This window comes from Neomonachus schauinslandi, chromosome 1 (genome assembly GCF_002201575.2).
Source record: "Neomonachus schauinslandi chromosome 1, ASM220157v2, whole genome shotgun sequence".
NCBI lineage: Eukaryota > Metazoa > Chordata > Mammalia > Carnivora > Phocidae > Neomonachus > Neomonachus schauinslandi.
This window is the reverse complement of record NC_058403.1, coordinates 198,695,846-198,711,823: the sequence shown is the minus strand read 5'-3', so window position 1 is coordinate 198,711,823 and position 15,978 is coordinate 198,695,846. Positions and strand designations below refer to the sequence as shown.

Here is a 15,978-nt window from a genome sequence, read left to right as displayed (position 1 = left end):
GCAACACAGGGAGGGAGCACTCCAACACAGGGAGGGAGCCCTGCAACACAGGAGGGAGCCCTGCAACACAGCAGGGGATCACTCCAACACAGGGAGGGAGCACTGCCACACAGCGAAGGAACATACAACGCTGGGCCAGCCCACAGAGCAAAGCCACAAGAGCACCGCTGCGGCCTGGTGCTGCCTCTCCTGAGATCACTGAGCCTCCCAAGTGAGGGCTGCTGAGGCCTCAAAGCGGTGGGAAGGCCCACTTCACAGTGCGGCTGTGGCCGGGACCCCACTGGCACCTTCCCCTCCCCACACACTGCCCACAAACAGCTGGACCCAGCTCGCCGCCCCAAACCCACTCCAGTCCTCACCCGGCTTCTCTCAGCCCCACTGCCCCCCGCCCCAAGATTCCTCTGCCCCTTCCTCCTGCATACTGCAGGGCAAGCCCCTGGGCGCCATCTGTCCCCCAGTCCCCCCTCTCCGCTGTCTAAACCCTGTCCCCAGGGGACCTCATCTGGCCCCAGGGCTTCAGATCCTACCCACACAAACCTCTGCTTGCAGTCCCGACCCCTGCCTGATAGGCCCAATGTGGCCCACACCAGACTCCTGGTTCCCCTTCAAAAACCACTCTCTCTGCACCTCTCATCTCAGGAACAGGCCCCGCATGCCCCCCAGCCCGCCTGCCGAGACGTCCTGTAACCCTGAGTGCCGCTGCCTCATAGCTGAACTAAGTTAGCAGCCTCCCGCCTCCACACACACTGAGGGCAGGAACCAGCACTCAGGCCTCCAATGGCTCCCCAGCCCCCTAAAGCAAGGTCCTGCCCCTGTGGCCCCAGCCTGCCAGGCCATTCTACTCCCATCCCCACCCTAACCCCCAACCCTTCACTTGACACCTGCCATGAAGGGGTTCCTTCTCTCCCTCAAACAAGCCAAGCTAGTTCTCCACTCAGCTTAGAATGTTCCTCCCTAGATCTGGCATCCCATCCCTCCCCTGCGACCACCACCATCTCCAACCTCCCACTCAGAGTGGCCTTCCTGTCTTAGGGCAGTTGCGCCGGCCTTCCTTCAACACATGCACACACCCACCCCAGCACTCACAAGTTCCTGACACTCTCTTCCCTGTTCACATGTATACTGTCTACCTGCCCCTCCCATGGAAGCCCCTCGAGACAGAGAGGCAGTCTGATTCACAATCTGGATCTCCAGGCCTGGCACACTACAGGTGCTCAATAAATACTTGTTTGATGGCTGGTTGCAGAGTTCCCACAGTGAGGATGAGCAACGAATGCTCCAGGGAAAGGAGAGGTGTTTTACTTCCTTTTGTCAAGGGAGAAATGTCAAGGAAGCGATTAGAGACTTGCAGAAAAATGAATCATCTGCGGATCTTGAAAAATGCATGATTTCTAGGCTCCCTACCAAGATCCCAACAGGAGATCTAGGGTGGAGCCAGAGAAAAGAATGCACATTGTCGCCCCAGGTGATCCTGACGCACAGGTAGGTCTGAGAACCTCGGATTGATCCAACATCATTTCACACATGAACAAGTTGAGGCCCTCCGAAGGGATGACTCAATGAGAAGTTGCAACACTGGTTCATCAACAGGTGTCTGTGCTGGGAGTCCCAAACTTCCCACCCACGAGGTTCTCCCTCTCACTGGCTCCCAGACCTCAGGGTCTAAGCAGAGCTCGGGAAGAGAAGGTCAGTCCTTGGGAAGAATGGGGAACACACACCCCACCTTGGCTGTGGCTCTGCAAATCCACTTTTTTGTTAATCTAACACTTTGCACTACAAGTGAATTCCACCTTCAAGGAAGCAGGGCTAGGCTGAGGGAAGCCAGGTGACCAGCAAGATGTCCTCTTTTTTCCCCTTGGAAACAGGGTCAGCTCCCCCACTGTCACCCAGTAGGGAGAGCTGGAGGACCATCCAGACTTCCTCACTTCAACAGGGTGGGTGAGAAAAGACACATGTCTACGTTTATAGAAGGCCCATGGGCAAGACCTTGAACTAGCCACTTCACAGACATCTTTCTCTGTTCTTCCAGGTACCGATGAGGTCAGAAGCCATGTCCTGATTTTACAGACAAGGCTAGGGAGGTATAGAGTTTTAAAGACCTACTCTGGGTCCCACCGATGGGATGAATGGAGCTGAGACTTACACCAGATCCATCTGGCTCCAAAGCCCATGCTCTTCACTACGCCACCCAGCTCCCACCAGGCAGCCTGATGGCAGTTTCTGTGTGGGACGGGAAGAAGACCCCATCCTGGGGGCTGCTTCTTCCCAAGCACCTGGGCGTGACAAGTGGAGAGGGATACAGGGCCCAGGGCTTCAGGGACCATCTCTGGTTGGCAACATCCCAAAGCACAGCCATGAGAGGTCCCTTCAGCCCAGGCTTCCTGGTCTATTAAACAGGGATAAACTGTTTTAAACCCACCTCAAAGCGCTGCTTCTGGATTGAGCAAATCATGAGATCCCATCACAAAACACCATGTAAATGTTATGAGAGCTGATCTGTAAGAGGCTGTCAACATGGGGGCAGTGACTCTCCATTGACTTAGCCATCAGGCTGCTGGGCATGGGGACACAGCCGCACGCGGCCAGGTCAGAGGCAATTTCCTGAGGGATGAGCAGGACACGGACCAGTCTGACTCCTCACCCAGACCACTGGGCTCCTCTCCACCCCCACCTCCCCACACCTCGCTGCCCCTTCCTCTCTGTCCCCCGAACAGTTGCCAGCCCTTCCCTCCAGCCCCCCCCTTTACAGTGGCCAAGCCTCTCCCTGGTGCACCCAAGTTCTGAGATTATCGATGAGCTCCCCTCCACCTTGGCACTGCCCCCACTCTCCAGACTGCCCATTTCTCAAGTGTATAGATCATAACTGTCAGCATTTAACTCCACCAGATGCACACACAGAAGGCCAGAAATAAGCATCTGCCAGAGACACCGGCCATGAAGACTATTTCGAAGCCCTCTGCTCTAACTTCGAAGCCCTAGGCTCCCCAAGGCTGAGCTCGTAGTCATCTGGGTTTCCACCTACCCTCTCCTTCACAGCTCTCAATAAATGAGAGTTCAGGCAGACACAGAGTCTCTTACAAGCTAGGCAGGAGGGAGCAAGTTCTCCAGAGACGCACTGTCCAATGAGGCAACCCTAAGTCAAGTGTGGCTGTTTAAATATAAAGTAATTAAAATGGAATTAAGTAAAACATCACATTGGCCACATTTTTCAAGGGCTCAAGAGCCACATGTGGCTCCTAGCCGTGGTACCGGGCAGCACGGATTCTATGCAGAACTGCACAGCACTGCCCTGGTCCCGAGAGCCAGGTGGGAAACAGCAACTGCTGCACAGCCTGCAAGCTCACAGCCAGAGCCTGCTCCGGAGTCCAGGCGCAACCCCAGAGGGGTGGGGGCAACCACCCGCCCTGTCCCAGGGCGCAAAGAGACAGCCCAATCCAGGCTAGATGCTGGCGAAAGCCGACAGCCAAGGGCAAGTGTTTGTGCCAAGTTAACAACCTTTAGGAGCCTCCTCTGGCTGCCGAGAAAGAGGTCAGAACAGGATGAAATGGCCTCACACTGCCCTGCTGGGCAGCACTGTAGAGAGAGGCCCCAGAGCTTCGTCTACACAGCCTGGGACGGTTCCCCTACTCACCCAGCTTGGAAGTTCTGGATGAGCACCAAGAAATGAGGTTCAAATACAATACAGAAGCGTGGGCGGCTGCCCTCCCCGCTGCAAGGCCGGGCTCCTGCAGAACTTGGCCACCAAGCACCCAGCAGCACTTTTAGACCTCACCCCTACCCCAATCACTGCCAACTGCTTGCTGTCAAACCCTCTGGAGCATCCCTGACTGTCCCCTCTGTGCTCACCGAATGTTCCCACCTCCAAGCTGCTCCCCTGGAATATTCCTTTCCAGCTACTTCAATATGTGCTTCCCGGTCCCATCCTCCACGCTGCAGCCCAAATTCCACTCTGCCTTCTCATGAAGCGTCCCCAGGCCCAGCCTGGCTTTCCCAGGAAATGACGGCCAGCAGGACAGTCTTACAGCCTATGTGCTCTTCCCACCTATCATGGGGCTGGCTGACCTCCAGGCATGCTGCACCCTGCAGAGAATCCCCCTCCTCCAGGGGAGTAAGCGTGCGGGAATCCGGAAGTCACTTATGCTCCTTGACCTTGGGCATCCCAGCACCTCGGAACCTCATGGCTTGCGCCCTCACAAATCAGTCAGGTGGGCTGGCGTGGAAGTACCCTGTAAGACTGCCAGCCACACAGCTACAACCGAATGTCACTGTGGAATCAAGTGTGGAAACCTTACAGCCCAGATCTTGTCTCCCCATTTGTCACAATGTCAGGATTGGCTCCTCCAGACTATCACTAAATTGAGTTCAGAGTCCAGTGCGGGGAGGAGAGGAAGCTAACACCATGAGGGAAATCAACCCCGCGCATGAGATCTTCATGTCTCCAGCAAAACCATGTGTGTGGTAGGCATCAGCGAGGGAGGGGCCGTCCCCCTGGGGCAGACAGGGACTCTCCAGCGGCAGGGGCAGGCTGAGAAAGTGCTGGACCCTGGAGTCCATCCTGCAGGGGTCTCATCTTCACATCAGACGACAGAGCTAAAAGTGGGGAGCCCCTTCCATCCGAGGGGTGTCTGCCCATAGCAGGCCGGCATTACTTCCACTCCAGCCTCCCCACTCATCGGTCTCCCAAGAAATGACTGGGCTGGAAAAGTAACTCGAACTTGAGACCTTTGACTGTCTTTCTCTCAGGCACTGACCCTAACAGAAATATCACTCAGGAGCTACAGAGATTAAATATGACGTGAAAAGCACTCTTATGAGAAAAAACATAACTTGGGCTTCTCCAAAATTAAAAAAAAACTTTTGTGCATCAAAGGACACTACCAAGAGAATGAAAAGACAGCCCACAGAATGGGGAAAAAAAATACCCAGAAGTCCCCTATTTAATAACAGTTTAATATCCAGAATATATAAAGAATTCAACTATAACTCAACAACAGAAAGACAAATGACCCAATGGAAAAATGGGCAAAGGATATGAGTAAATATTTCTCCAAAGAACATATACGAATGGCAAATAAGCACATGATTAGATGCTCAACAGCACTTATCATCAGGGAAATGCAAATCAAAACCCCACTGAGATACCACTTCACACCTACTAGGATAGCTATAATTTATTTTCTTTTTTTTTTTTTAAAGAAAGGCAGACTGCCATATGCAGCACTTCATTTGGATGTGTCTGGAGTCTTAGAAGCTTGACTACCCTACATTCTCCTACAAATGGACCTTGAGAGCTTGTTTGGAGGTTCCAGCAGGGAAGCACAGCTAACTCGTACACCCTCGATGAAAGAATGGTCCTCCTCTATCGGAAAAGGTCATCCTCTTCCAGCAAGCACGTGGTTTTGGGAGGGATGCACGAGGAGCGGTGAGGGAGGAAGGAGACACCAGCCTAGCCAGCCAGAAGAGCCCATCAACCCTGCCAATCAATGGCGTGACAGATGTTGCAGCCAGATCGCCCCCCAACACCCTGTAATTTTTTTTTTTTTTTAAGCAGGCTCCATGCCCAGCATGGAGCCCAACACGGGGTTTGAATTCACAATGCTGAGATCAAGACCTGAGCTCAAATCAAGAGTTGGACGCTTAACCAACTGAGCCACCCAGGCGCCCCCATCCCATAAAAGAAAAATAAGTGTTGGGCAAGGCTGTAGGGGAACTGGAACCCTCGTGCACTGCTGGTGGTAGTGGAAAATGTACAGCCGCTGTGGCAAACAGTTTGGTGGTTCCTCCAAAAGTTAAACACAGAACTGTTACATGACCCAGCAATTCCATTCTTCCTATATATATATCCAAGGACTCAAATAACACTTGTAAGCCAGTAAGTACACCACCATGCCAACGACCGCATTAGTCACAATAGCCAAAAGGTGTCCATCAACAGAACAGCCACTGCGTATGGTATGTACGTATGACGGGATATTATTTCAGCCTTAAAAAGGAATGAAATTCTCTTACACACTATAACGTGAATGAACCCTGAAAACTTATGTTTATGCCAAGTGAAGTAAGCCAAACACAAATGGACCAATATTGTAAGATGCCACTTACATGAGGTACTTGGAATGGCAAACTCCTGGAGACAGAAAGTAGATCAGAGGCTGCAAGGGGCTGGGGTAAGATTAATAGGCAGTCACTGCTTGATGGGGGTAGAGTTTCTGTTTGAGGTGATGAAAAAGTTTTGGAAATACTGGTGATGGCTGTACAACGTTGTAAACATACTAATGCTACTGACAAATGCTTAGATGGAAAATTTTATGTTGTATGTATTTCATCATTAAAACAAAACAAAACAAAATGGTGGCAAATAAGGGTATCCCCATCCTCATCAGGGGAAAGGAGGACCAGAATCAGGATCCGGAGGGGATTAAGACATGCACATCAGGGCAGACTGGACTTGGGGCCTATACTCTTTTTCCACTGTTGTTTTTTGTTCTGTTTTGTTTTTGAGCGTGTAACTCACAAAACCAAAAGGTATTAGAAAGTATACAACTGGTTTATCCAGTTTCTCCCCTACCTTGCATCTGGGCAACCAGTCCAAGTCAGTACATAACGAGAGTCACCACCTGTTCTCATGGCCTCTCCCAACCTAACACTCACTTGGGATACCTCTGAGCTATGTGACCTTAGGCAAACCACCTCATATTTATTAGCCTCAGTGCTTCCACCTATAAATTAAGCCTCCTCCTTCCTTCTTCTCAGGGTTGCCATCAAGACCTAGATAAGATAAAGCAGGCAGCTGGCATCATTTCCAAAACACTTCCAAAACACTGTGGTCTTGAATAAAGAAAATTAAACCGTTACGAGCTACAGAGAAAAACAGGAGCACTATGTACTCCCATCTCACTTTCCTTCTTTCCTTTTCTTGCACCTTCTCTAACACTACGTGTGTTGCCTATCTGTCTCTCCAGCTAGCTGCAAGCTGCCTGGGGCAGAGACTTCCATCTGCTTTGTTGTCTGCTACACCTCTAGCGCCTGATGACTGGTGCACAGGACATACCTAGTACACGTCTACTGAAGGAATGAATTACCAGCTCCAATAACCAATTTTGAACCCAGCCAAACAACACTTCATCACCTGCCACTGATCTACCCACTGACACCACAGCCTGGAAACTGAAGAGTCAACAAAAATTCTAACTTCCCCTTTGCAAGAAAAGGACCCAAGAAAGTAGAAAAATCAGGAGCTCCTGGATAGGAAAGATGCACCAGGAAAGGAAAAGGCTTCCAATGGAGCAAGAATGTGGCTTCACAATAACTCTCCCTTAAGAAGAATGAAAGGAAACCTCAAAGGCCAGTGAACTCTCAATTCCAAGACAGAAGCCATGTGATTTCCGACTGCACATTTTTTAGAAATGAGTTTACGGCCAAGAGCTTTCTGAAGCCAGAAATGTGAAGATTAAACCCAATTAAAGTAGCAATCGATATACCAACAAACTAGAAAATCTAGATGAAATGGGCAAATTCCTAGAAACACACAATGTACCTAAACTGACTCATGAAGAAATAAAAAATGTGAATACATCTATAAATAGTAAGGAAACTGAGTAAGTAATCAAAACCCTCCCAACAAAGAAAAGCCCAGAGCCAGACAGTTTTACTGGTTAATTCTACCAAACATTTAAAGAACAAATAATACCAATTCTTTTCAAACTCTCCCAAAAAATTGAAGAGGAGGGAATACTTCCTAACTCATTTTATGAGTTCAGAATTACCCTGATTCCAAAGCCATACAAACTACAAGAAAAGTACAAACTCATAACCCCCATGAACACAGACGCAAAAATCCTCAACAAAATACTAACAAACTGAATCCAGCAAGGACCAAGGACCAGGGGGAATTTACTCCCGCAATGCAAAAATGGTTCAACATACAAAAACTAATTAACGCAATACAATAATAGGATGGGGGGATCACATGACCATCTCGACTGATGAAGAAAAAGCATTTGACAAAACTCAACTCTCTTTGATATTAGAGTGATATGATAAAAACACTCAAAAACTAGGAATAGAAGGAAACTTCAACATGATAAAGGCCATATTTGAAAACCCCACAGTGAATGTCACACTCAATGGTGAAAGACTGAAAGCTTTTCCATGATAAGGAACAAAACAAGGATGACTGCTTTCACAACTTCTATCCAACATGATACTCAAAGTTCTAGCCAGAGCAATTAGGCAAGAAGAAGAAATAAAAGACATCCAAATTGGAATAGAAGTAAAACTGTCTCTGCTCACAGATGATACGATTTTATATGCAGAAATGTTTAGAGTCCATGAAAAAAACTGTTAGAATAACTAACAAATTCAGCAAAGTTCCAGGACTTCGATTTTGTAAATCAACAGACAAATATCAGTTGCATTTCTATATATACTAGCAATGTACAACCTGAACAGGAAATTAAGAAAACAATCTCATTTACAACAGCACCAAAAAGAATAAAGTACTTAGGATACATTTAACCAAGGAGCCAAAGACTTGTACAATGAAAACTAGAGAACACTACTGAAAAAAATTAAAGATTTAAAATAAAAATTAACGACTTAAATAAATGGAAAGACATCCTATGCTCATGGCTTGGGAGACTTAATATTGTTAGGATGGCAACACTCCCCAAAATTATTTACAGATTCAGTACAATCCGTATCAAAATCTCAATGGTGTTTTTTGCACAAACAGAAAAATCCATTCTAAAATTCATATGGACTCTCAAGGGGTCCCAAAAAGCCAAAACAATCTTGAAAGAGAACTAAGTCAGAGGATTCACACTTTCTGATTTCAGAACTTACTACAAGCTATAGTAATCAAAACAGTATGGCAATGGCATAATGACAGACATATAAACCAATATAATAGAATAGTGCCGAAATAAACTCTCACAGGTATGGTCAAATGATTTTCAACAATTCAATAGGGAAAGGACCATTCAATAGGGAAAGGACAGTCAATAGGGAAAGGTCATTCAATAGGGAAGACCGTTCAATACGGAAAGGACAGTCATTTCAACAAATGGTACTGGGAAAGTTGGATATTCGCATGCAAAAGACTGTATTAGACACCTACATTATACCCTACATAAAAATTAACTCAGAATGCATCAAAGACCTAAATATAAGAGCTAAAAATACAAAACTTTCCTAGAAGAAAACATGGGGGAAAATCGTCAGGATCCAAGGTTTGCTAATGGTTCATTAGGTATGACACCAAAAGCAGGATGAACAAAAGAAAAAATAAATTGGACTTTATCAAAATTAGGAACTTTGTGCATCAAAGGACATTATTGGGAAAGTGAAAAGACAACCTTGGAATTGGGAGAAAATATTTGCAAATCCCGTATCTGATACGGGGTTAATATTCAGAATATATTAAGAACTCCTATAACTCAACAACAACAACAAAAGTCAATTAAAAAATGGGCAAAGGGGCACCTGGGTGGGTCAGTTGGTTAAGCCTCGGACTCCTGGTTTTGGCTCAGATCATGATCTCGAGGATTGTGGCTCCATGCTCAGCAGGGACTCTGCTTGAAGATACTCTCCCTCTGCCCCTCCCCCACTTGTGTGTGTGCTCGCACATGAGTGTGAACTCTCTCTCCCCCCCCAATAAATAAATCTTAAAAAAAAAAAAAAAGGCAAAGGACCTGAACAGACATTTCTCCAAAAAAGATATACAAATAGCCACAGGCATATGAGAAGATGCTCAACATCACTCACTAATCACTATGGAAATGCACATCAAAATTACAATGTGATACCATTTCACACCCAATAGGATGGCTATAACCAACAAAACAGAAAATAACAAGTGTTGACAAGGATGTGGAAAAACTGGAATCCATGTCCACTGCTGCTGGAAACGTACAATGATGCGGCTACTGTGGAAAACAGCATGGCAGTTCCTTCAAAGGTTAAACACAGAACTGCTAATATAATCCAAAAATTCCACTTCCGGGTTCATACCCAAAAGAACTGAAAACAGAGACTCAAACAGGTATTTATACATTCATTACTCACAACAGCCAAAATTTAGAAGCAACCCAAAATGAAAAGATAAATGTGGTATAGTACAAAGGAGTATTATCCAGCTTTAAAAAGGAATGAAATTTCACATATGCTACAACATCAATAAACCTTAAAAATGTTATGCTGAGTGAAATAAATCAGTCAAAAAAAGCCAAATACTGTATGATTCTACTTATATAAGATACCTAAAGTAGTCAAATAGAATGGTGGTTGTCAAGGGCGAGGGTGGGAGGGGAATGGGGAGTTATTGTTTAATGGGTACAGAATTTACATTTGGGATGATGAAAAAGCTCTGGACATAGTGGTATAGTTATATAACATTATGAACGTATTTCAAATGGTAAACTTTATGTTACATATGTTCTGCCACAATAAAGAAAAAAAGCAATCATCAGACCATATTTTCAGCCCTTTGAGAGAATCCCTTATTAAAGGCCAGTTCTCCTGATGGCCTGGGCATCCTTCCCATGGCAACGAGCCTTGAGGATGCTATGTTGTCCTTTGTATTCTGACCTCAAGACCAGTCCCAGTAATCTGGGCCCCAAATCCAAGCCAACAGCGCAGGTTGGCTAGCCACTGAAAAGCTGAGGCTTGAGCTTCCCTAGGCCAGGCAGTTTTCGAGCAGAACCGTCTGACAGGGCCAACAAGTTGCCAACAAAAGCAGAAGCCAATCTGGCTAGCTTTCACTCTCTATTACTTCCTCTTTCACTTTCCCATAGGATGGCCATGCAGAAAGGAAACAGGGGCCAGATTGACCAGCCTCTTTAAAGGTGGAAAGTAGGGCGCCTGGGTGGCTCAGTTGGTTAAGCGACTGCTTTCGGCTCAGGTCATGATCCTGGAGTCCCTGGATCGAGTCCCGCATCAGGCTCCCTGCTCGGCGGGGAGCCCTACTTCTCCCTCTGACCCTCCCCCCTCTCATGTGCTCTCTCTCTCTCTCTCATTCTCTCTGTCTCAAATAAATAAATAAAATCTTAAAAAAATAAAAAAATAAAGGTGGAAAGTTGAGTCCCTGTTTTCCCCCATTCATCGAAGGTCTAGATATTTACTATCCTTTATATTTTGTAGAATTAATAGTTTTTGCTCATCCAACAAGAGCAGAACTGACAAGCTCCACCCTCTGTGGTCTCTAGTGCCCTTTCACAGATGACCCTGTCAGATCTCAAAATAACCCAGTGAGAATTAATATAGAGGGGTTGTTATCCTCCATTGCAGACATGAAGAAACAGGCTCAAGGAGATGAAGTAATTTATCCCAAGTCCCACAGCCCCAAGTGACAGGGCCAGGGTTTGCACACAGGTAATGAACTTCAGAGTTCTCCTTCCTCTTGACTACTCGGACAGATCAAAGAGGTGGAAATGGAATCGGACCATTTTGGTGTCAAACAAAAGCAAGGAAGATGCTTCCAAGTTTGGTAACTAATAGGACTAGGAGGTCCATCCCCAGAGAAGTAGCCTGGGAAGAACTAAGTGCCCTCCTCTTTCCCTGAGGTGCACCCTGACCTAGAAATGGGTCTTTTTTTTGGACTTTTGCCAGCTGGGCGCTCAGAGCACCGTCCCGTACTGCCCTGCCCAAGGCGCGCTGGAGGACAGGGGAGGGTCTGCCAGATGCACTGAATTTCACCAGGTTGGAAGGCCGGCTGGGTCGTGGGGAAAGGGGGTGATTCAGGGCGCTCACTGGCGAAAGACCAGATGGTAGCCAAAAAACGCGTAACGCGCTAACCACTGACCATCCCGCCCCGTGCATGCGCGGCGACGGCACCAGCGCCAAGACTCCCAGCCAGCAAGCACACTTGGTGGGCGGGCTCCGACTCCTCGCGCAAGCGCCACCCGCGCGCGCATGCGCGTCCTCAGCAGCTGCCTTTTCCTAGTAGTCCCCTGTCGTCTCGTTCCTGTTCTGTATCCGAACACTGGCTACCTCAGTCACAGTCCTCACTCTGCATTCCTCACCTTTCGTCCGGTTTTTTCCCGAAGGGCTTTCAGCCGTTCCTTTCGCCGCAACGCCTCCTCCTCTAGCCGGCCCACACCAGCCGCAGTAGCCGCCATCTTGCCCACCCTCCTCTTCTCTCGTCCTGCATCGCGCAGGCCCAGGGAGTAGATGAATCTCTGGCGGCCAATCCAGGGACGAGAACTGGAGAACAGGAAGTCGTGAAAGCCAATCAATACTGAGTTGCTATAGGAGGGCCCGCCCTACCTTTCCCAGCAACTCGCCTCGCCTGTTGGGGGAGGGCGCGGCAAAGAAAAAGGCCGTAAGGCTCGATTCGTCCAATGCCAATCAGTGAGAAAGGTGCGATTGGAATCAGACCTGAGTGAAGGAGGATAGAGCGCGTCGATCGCTCTGCTTTTGCCTAAGCAAGCGCCAACCGCAGCTCACTTCCCTACGGGCCGCTTGGAATGCGCTTGGCCCAACCTTGTCCTCTTGTCCTGATTCTTCAAGGCCTGAATGCTTGCAAGAAGTCTTCCCTGACCCTCCACTCCGATCCCAGTTTAATAAAAGATCTGCCTTTCTTCCTCTACAGGTACCAGTGACTCCCTGGGTGCCCTGGTTCATGGGCCCCTAGGCCCTCTGTGTCCACTCTCAGCTCAGATAAAGCCTGTGCGGTGCAGGGCTTGGCTGGATGGCCATTTCCTCCAGGCTCATGGATGATCTCCTCCCACCTCCAAGCCCCCTGAAGCAGCAAAGTACTCTGGGTCAAACTACCTAAACTGGAGAAGAACAAACCCCCAACCTGGGCCCAGTGGGCCCCAGGAATCCCCTGAGGTTAGTTTCTGAGAACTACTGAGAGTTGATTTGGCCTTGACTGCAACAGATGGCAAAGAGTGCACTGCTCGCCGGCAGGGGCTGCCAGGGTCTTCTTTCCTGCGTTAACCACCATGCCCCGACAACCAGGAGACCACTCTGGCTGAAGTTAAGACCTTCTGACAGGATGTCAAGGTCCCCAAAGCCACACAGAGGCCTCCCTCCCCCCAACACATACCATGACTCATCTCTCAGCAAAGCTGTTTCCTGCTTGGGGCCCCCCTTCCCAGGCTGGTAGCAGGTGGATGCCCACTCCTCCCACTTCCCTTCAGAGGCCCCTGTGCCATAAGACCTCTGTCCAACCCCTCCAAAACGACCCTCTTGACCTCACTAGCCGGGGCCTTTCAGTGCCCTGTTCCCCTGCATCCGGAGGGGTGACTTACCAGAAACTGTACCAGGGTCACAGGTAGTACCAGGTAGTAGGTGCTCAGGAAATGTCAGCTCAGAGGTAGGATGGACAGGGCAAGAAAAAAGGCCAGAGTGGAGAGGCTGCCCAAGAAAAAGTCAGGAGGACGGAAAAGGATGGGAATGGGGAAAGAGTCTGTTTTCTCTTGGCCAAAGTCTGAGGGACTCCAGACTCCAGTTCCTCTAACTTATAGTACCTTTCTGGTCTCCACAAACTTCTCCCCAACTCCAACACAGGGCCTGACCCCTGCCCAACACCAGGGGGGCTCCTCACCTCCCAGGCAGGCTGGTTGGGGGGGGCATGGAGAGATGGAGGGGTGATGGTGGCAGTGGGCCAGCAAAGAGTCAGTCAGGCCTCCATCCCCGTCCATGCTGTCCCCAATTACCCAAGTGATTCTCATTTGGCCCATCTGGGCTTCAATTTCTCCATCTGTAAAACTGAGGCATGAGACATCCTCTTGCCTTTATCCTCTTGAGGTTAAGGAAAACAAAAGATGTGAAGACAAATGCTGGGCCCTAGAGTGGATGATGCCTCTACTGGAGCATCTGGGAGGCTTCTTGGAAGAGGGGACCGGTGAGGATTGCCTAAATCTCCCAGGGATCTGCAGGACAGACGAAGGGCACTGCTCTCTGATGTCCCCCATCCTGCTCCACAAACAGTAGGAGCAAAAACGTGGCAGTCGGTCTCTGCATTAAAACGCTTAGAACAGCACCAGGCACGTGGTAAACTCTACAGGTGGCCGCTGGTTGTCGTTACCATTTGTTGAAGGACTCTGGCCATCTGAACGCGGGCCCGCAGCCCCTGCCCCCCCACCTGGCGACGGAGACCCCATCCTTGCACGAAGGGTGGCAAATTCCAGGCAGGCGCACTGTGCAGCGGGCAAGCCTGGAATACCTGACCCCGACCCTCGTCCGGGAGGCTCAGATTGGCCCTTCCCGAGGCACCGTCGGGGGCGCGGACTGCTGAGGGCGGGACTGCGGGGCGCCCTCCCGGGCCGCCCTGACCTCAAGCCCCTCCTCCCTCCGGGCTCCCCGCCCTTTGCACGGTCCCGGGAGAGGCGGGGCGGTGGTAGCGGCAGCTAAGTGCAGGAAGCCGGGCGGCGGCCGGCCGCGAGGAGGAGGAGCGTGCAGACTTGGGTGGCTCAGCGCGGCGGGGGCCAGTACTACTTCCCCGAGTAGTACCGCGCCGCTCCGCCCCGGAGTGACGCCCTCCGCCCATGGGCCTGGCCGAGGGCAACCGGCGGGCGGCGCGGAGGAGGCGGCGGCGGCAGGTGGCGCGCAGCAGGGCCGGAGCCGGGCCGGGCCATGGCCGCCTCGGAGCGGCTGTACGAGCTGTGGCTGCTCTACTACGCTCAGGTGAGCCCGCCCCGCGCCGCTCCCGCTGTGCCCCCAGCTCCGCGCGCCCCGCGCCCGCTGCACCTGCGCCCCGCGTTCCCGGGGCCGCGTAGATGCGCGCTCGCGCGGGGCGGATTCGGGCCCCGTACACACGTGTGCACCAACCCCCGGCCCGCCGGTGCCTCTGGCGCTTCTACCTGGGGGATGATCCCCGCGGGAGTGCACCTCAGAGAGCCTCTCGGGTGGGGACCGCGCAACCTCGGTCGCGCCTGATGAGGAGAGGGGCCCGGATCGAGGCGGCCGGACACCTCCCCCTTTTCCAGGTGGAGAAACTGAGGCTCGGAAAATAAATGAGAGACCTTGTTGGGTTGGGCGGGGCAGGAAGGCTTAGTTTGCATTTGGGCTTGACTCTCCTGTGGGCGCGGCCCTATTGGGTGGTCAAGGCCGAAGGGTCTGAGTGGGCTGGGGGCTGTCAGCAGGCGGGGGGCGGGGAGAGGTAGGGGGCGTCCCTACTTTGGTCCAATTTGAGTCAACTCAGACTATGCCGCATCAGTGCGCTGGCAGTGATGAGCTCCTCCCTGACCCTGAGCCGAGGAGGCCCCTACCCCACCCCTGGGTAGACCTGGGGGTCCAGCCAGAAGAAAAGATTTGCCTTGGATGCAGGAGGGAGGGAATAGGGCAGGTGAGGTAGGAGGGATGTTTGAAAGGGATGGAGGGAGGCCCTTTCCTCCTGACCTCCCTGTCCTGTCTCAGAGACTACCTCCTGTGGCCTCAGAAGGTGAAGGGAGTGACTCTGACCCAGGTGTCCTGTCAGAGCTGAGAACCTCGTGTCCCCCAAACTCTGTGTCTCATGCACATAGGCTCCCACTTTCCTTCTGCTTTCACAGCAGGGAGGGGTCCCAGGGTAACACCCCCCTCCTCTTCACCTAGCTTCGGCCTCCCTCCCTGCACCTGCCTGGCATCATGCTCCTGGCTCAGGTGTACCCTGGGCACAATGGACTATTGTGTGCCCCTGATCTCGTCACTGGGGGGAAGTTCATGACCAGATCAGCTGGCCCTCTGTGAAGAGGCTGGCCAGCTGTCTCCTAGGACTGCAGGCTGGGTCTGGGGCCCTAGGGACCTGGAATCCAGGCCATAAGGACTGCGGCTTCTTGAGTCCACTCCGGTAGTGAGAGATCCAGGCCCCTGGTAGGAGGCAGCGTGTGTAGAGTCCCTCTTTGGTGTGACCCAAGGCAAGCTCTTTACACCTCTGAGCCTCTACTTCTCTATCTGTAAATTCGGCACAGCCCTGACCTCAGGGTGGCCTAGACTCTGCAGAGGGGTAGCCCATCTGGCTTGTCCGGGCCAGAGAAAACTCCTGCTTCCCTG

General features: G+C 50.7%; 2 protein-coding genes across 4 annotated transcripts in view; one reads left to right on the top strand and one right to left on the bottom strand.

The window, feature by feature from the left end:
* CCDC12 (coiled-coil domain containing 12) overlaps positions 1-15,978 on the bottom strand; it is a 61,841-nt gene that overhangs the window by 45,436 nt on the left and 427 nt on the right. The window contains exons 1-2 of one of the 2 annotated variants that reach the window (XM_021686963.1): positions 13,254-13,264; positions 12,021-12,201 (exon numbers count right to left, since the gene is read on the bottom strand). In XM_021686963.1, coding sequence (XP_021542638.1) covers positions 12,021-12,116 — 96 coding nt within the window. In that variant the 5' untranslated portion in view covers positions 12,117-12,201; positions 13,254-13,264. Of the gene's footprint in view, positions 1-12,020; positions 12,202-13,253; positions 13,265-15,978 lie in introns of those variants that run through there. The other variant, XM_021686964.1, reaches the window with a different exon arrangement.
* The window catches only part of NBEAL2 (neurobeachin like 2), a 29,174-nt gene continuing 27,742 nt past the window's right edge, over positions 14,547-15,978 (top strand). For both annotated transcript variants that reach the window (XM_021686956.1, XM_021686958.1), the window contains exon 1: positions 14,547-14,631. In XM_021686956.1, the coding sequence (XP_021542631.1) occupies positions 14,581-14,631 (51 nt within the window). In that variant the 5' untranslated portion in view covers positions 14,547-14,580. The remainder of the gene's footprint in view (positions 14,632-15,978) is intronic.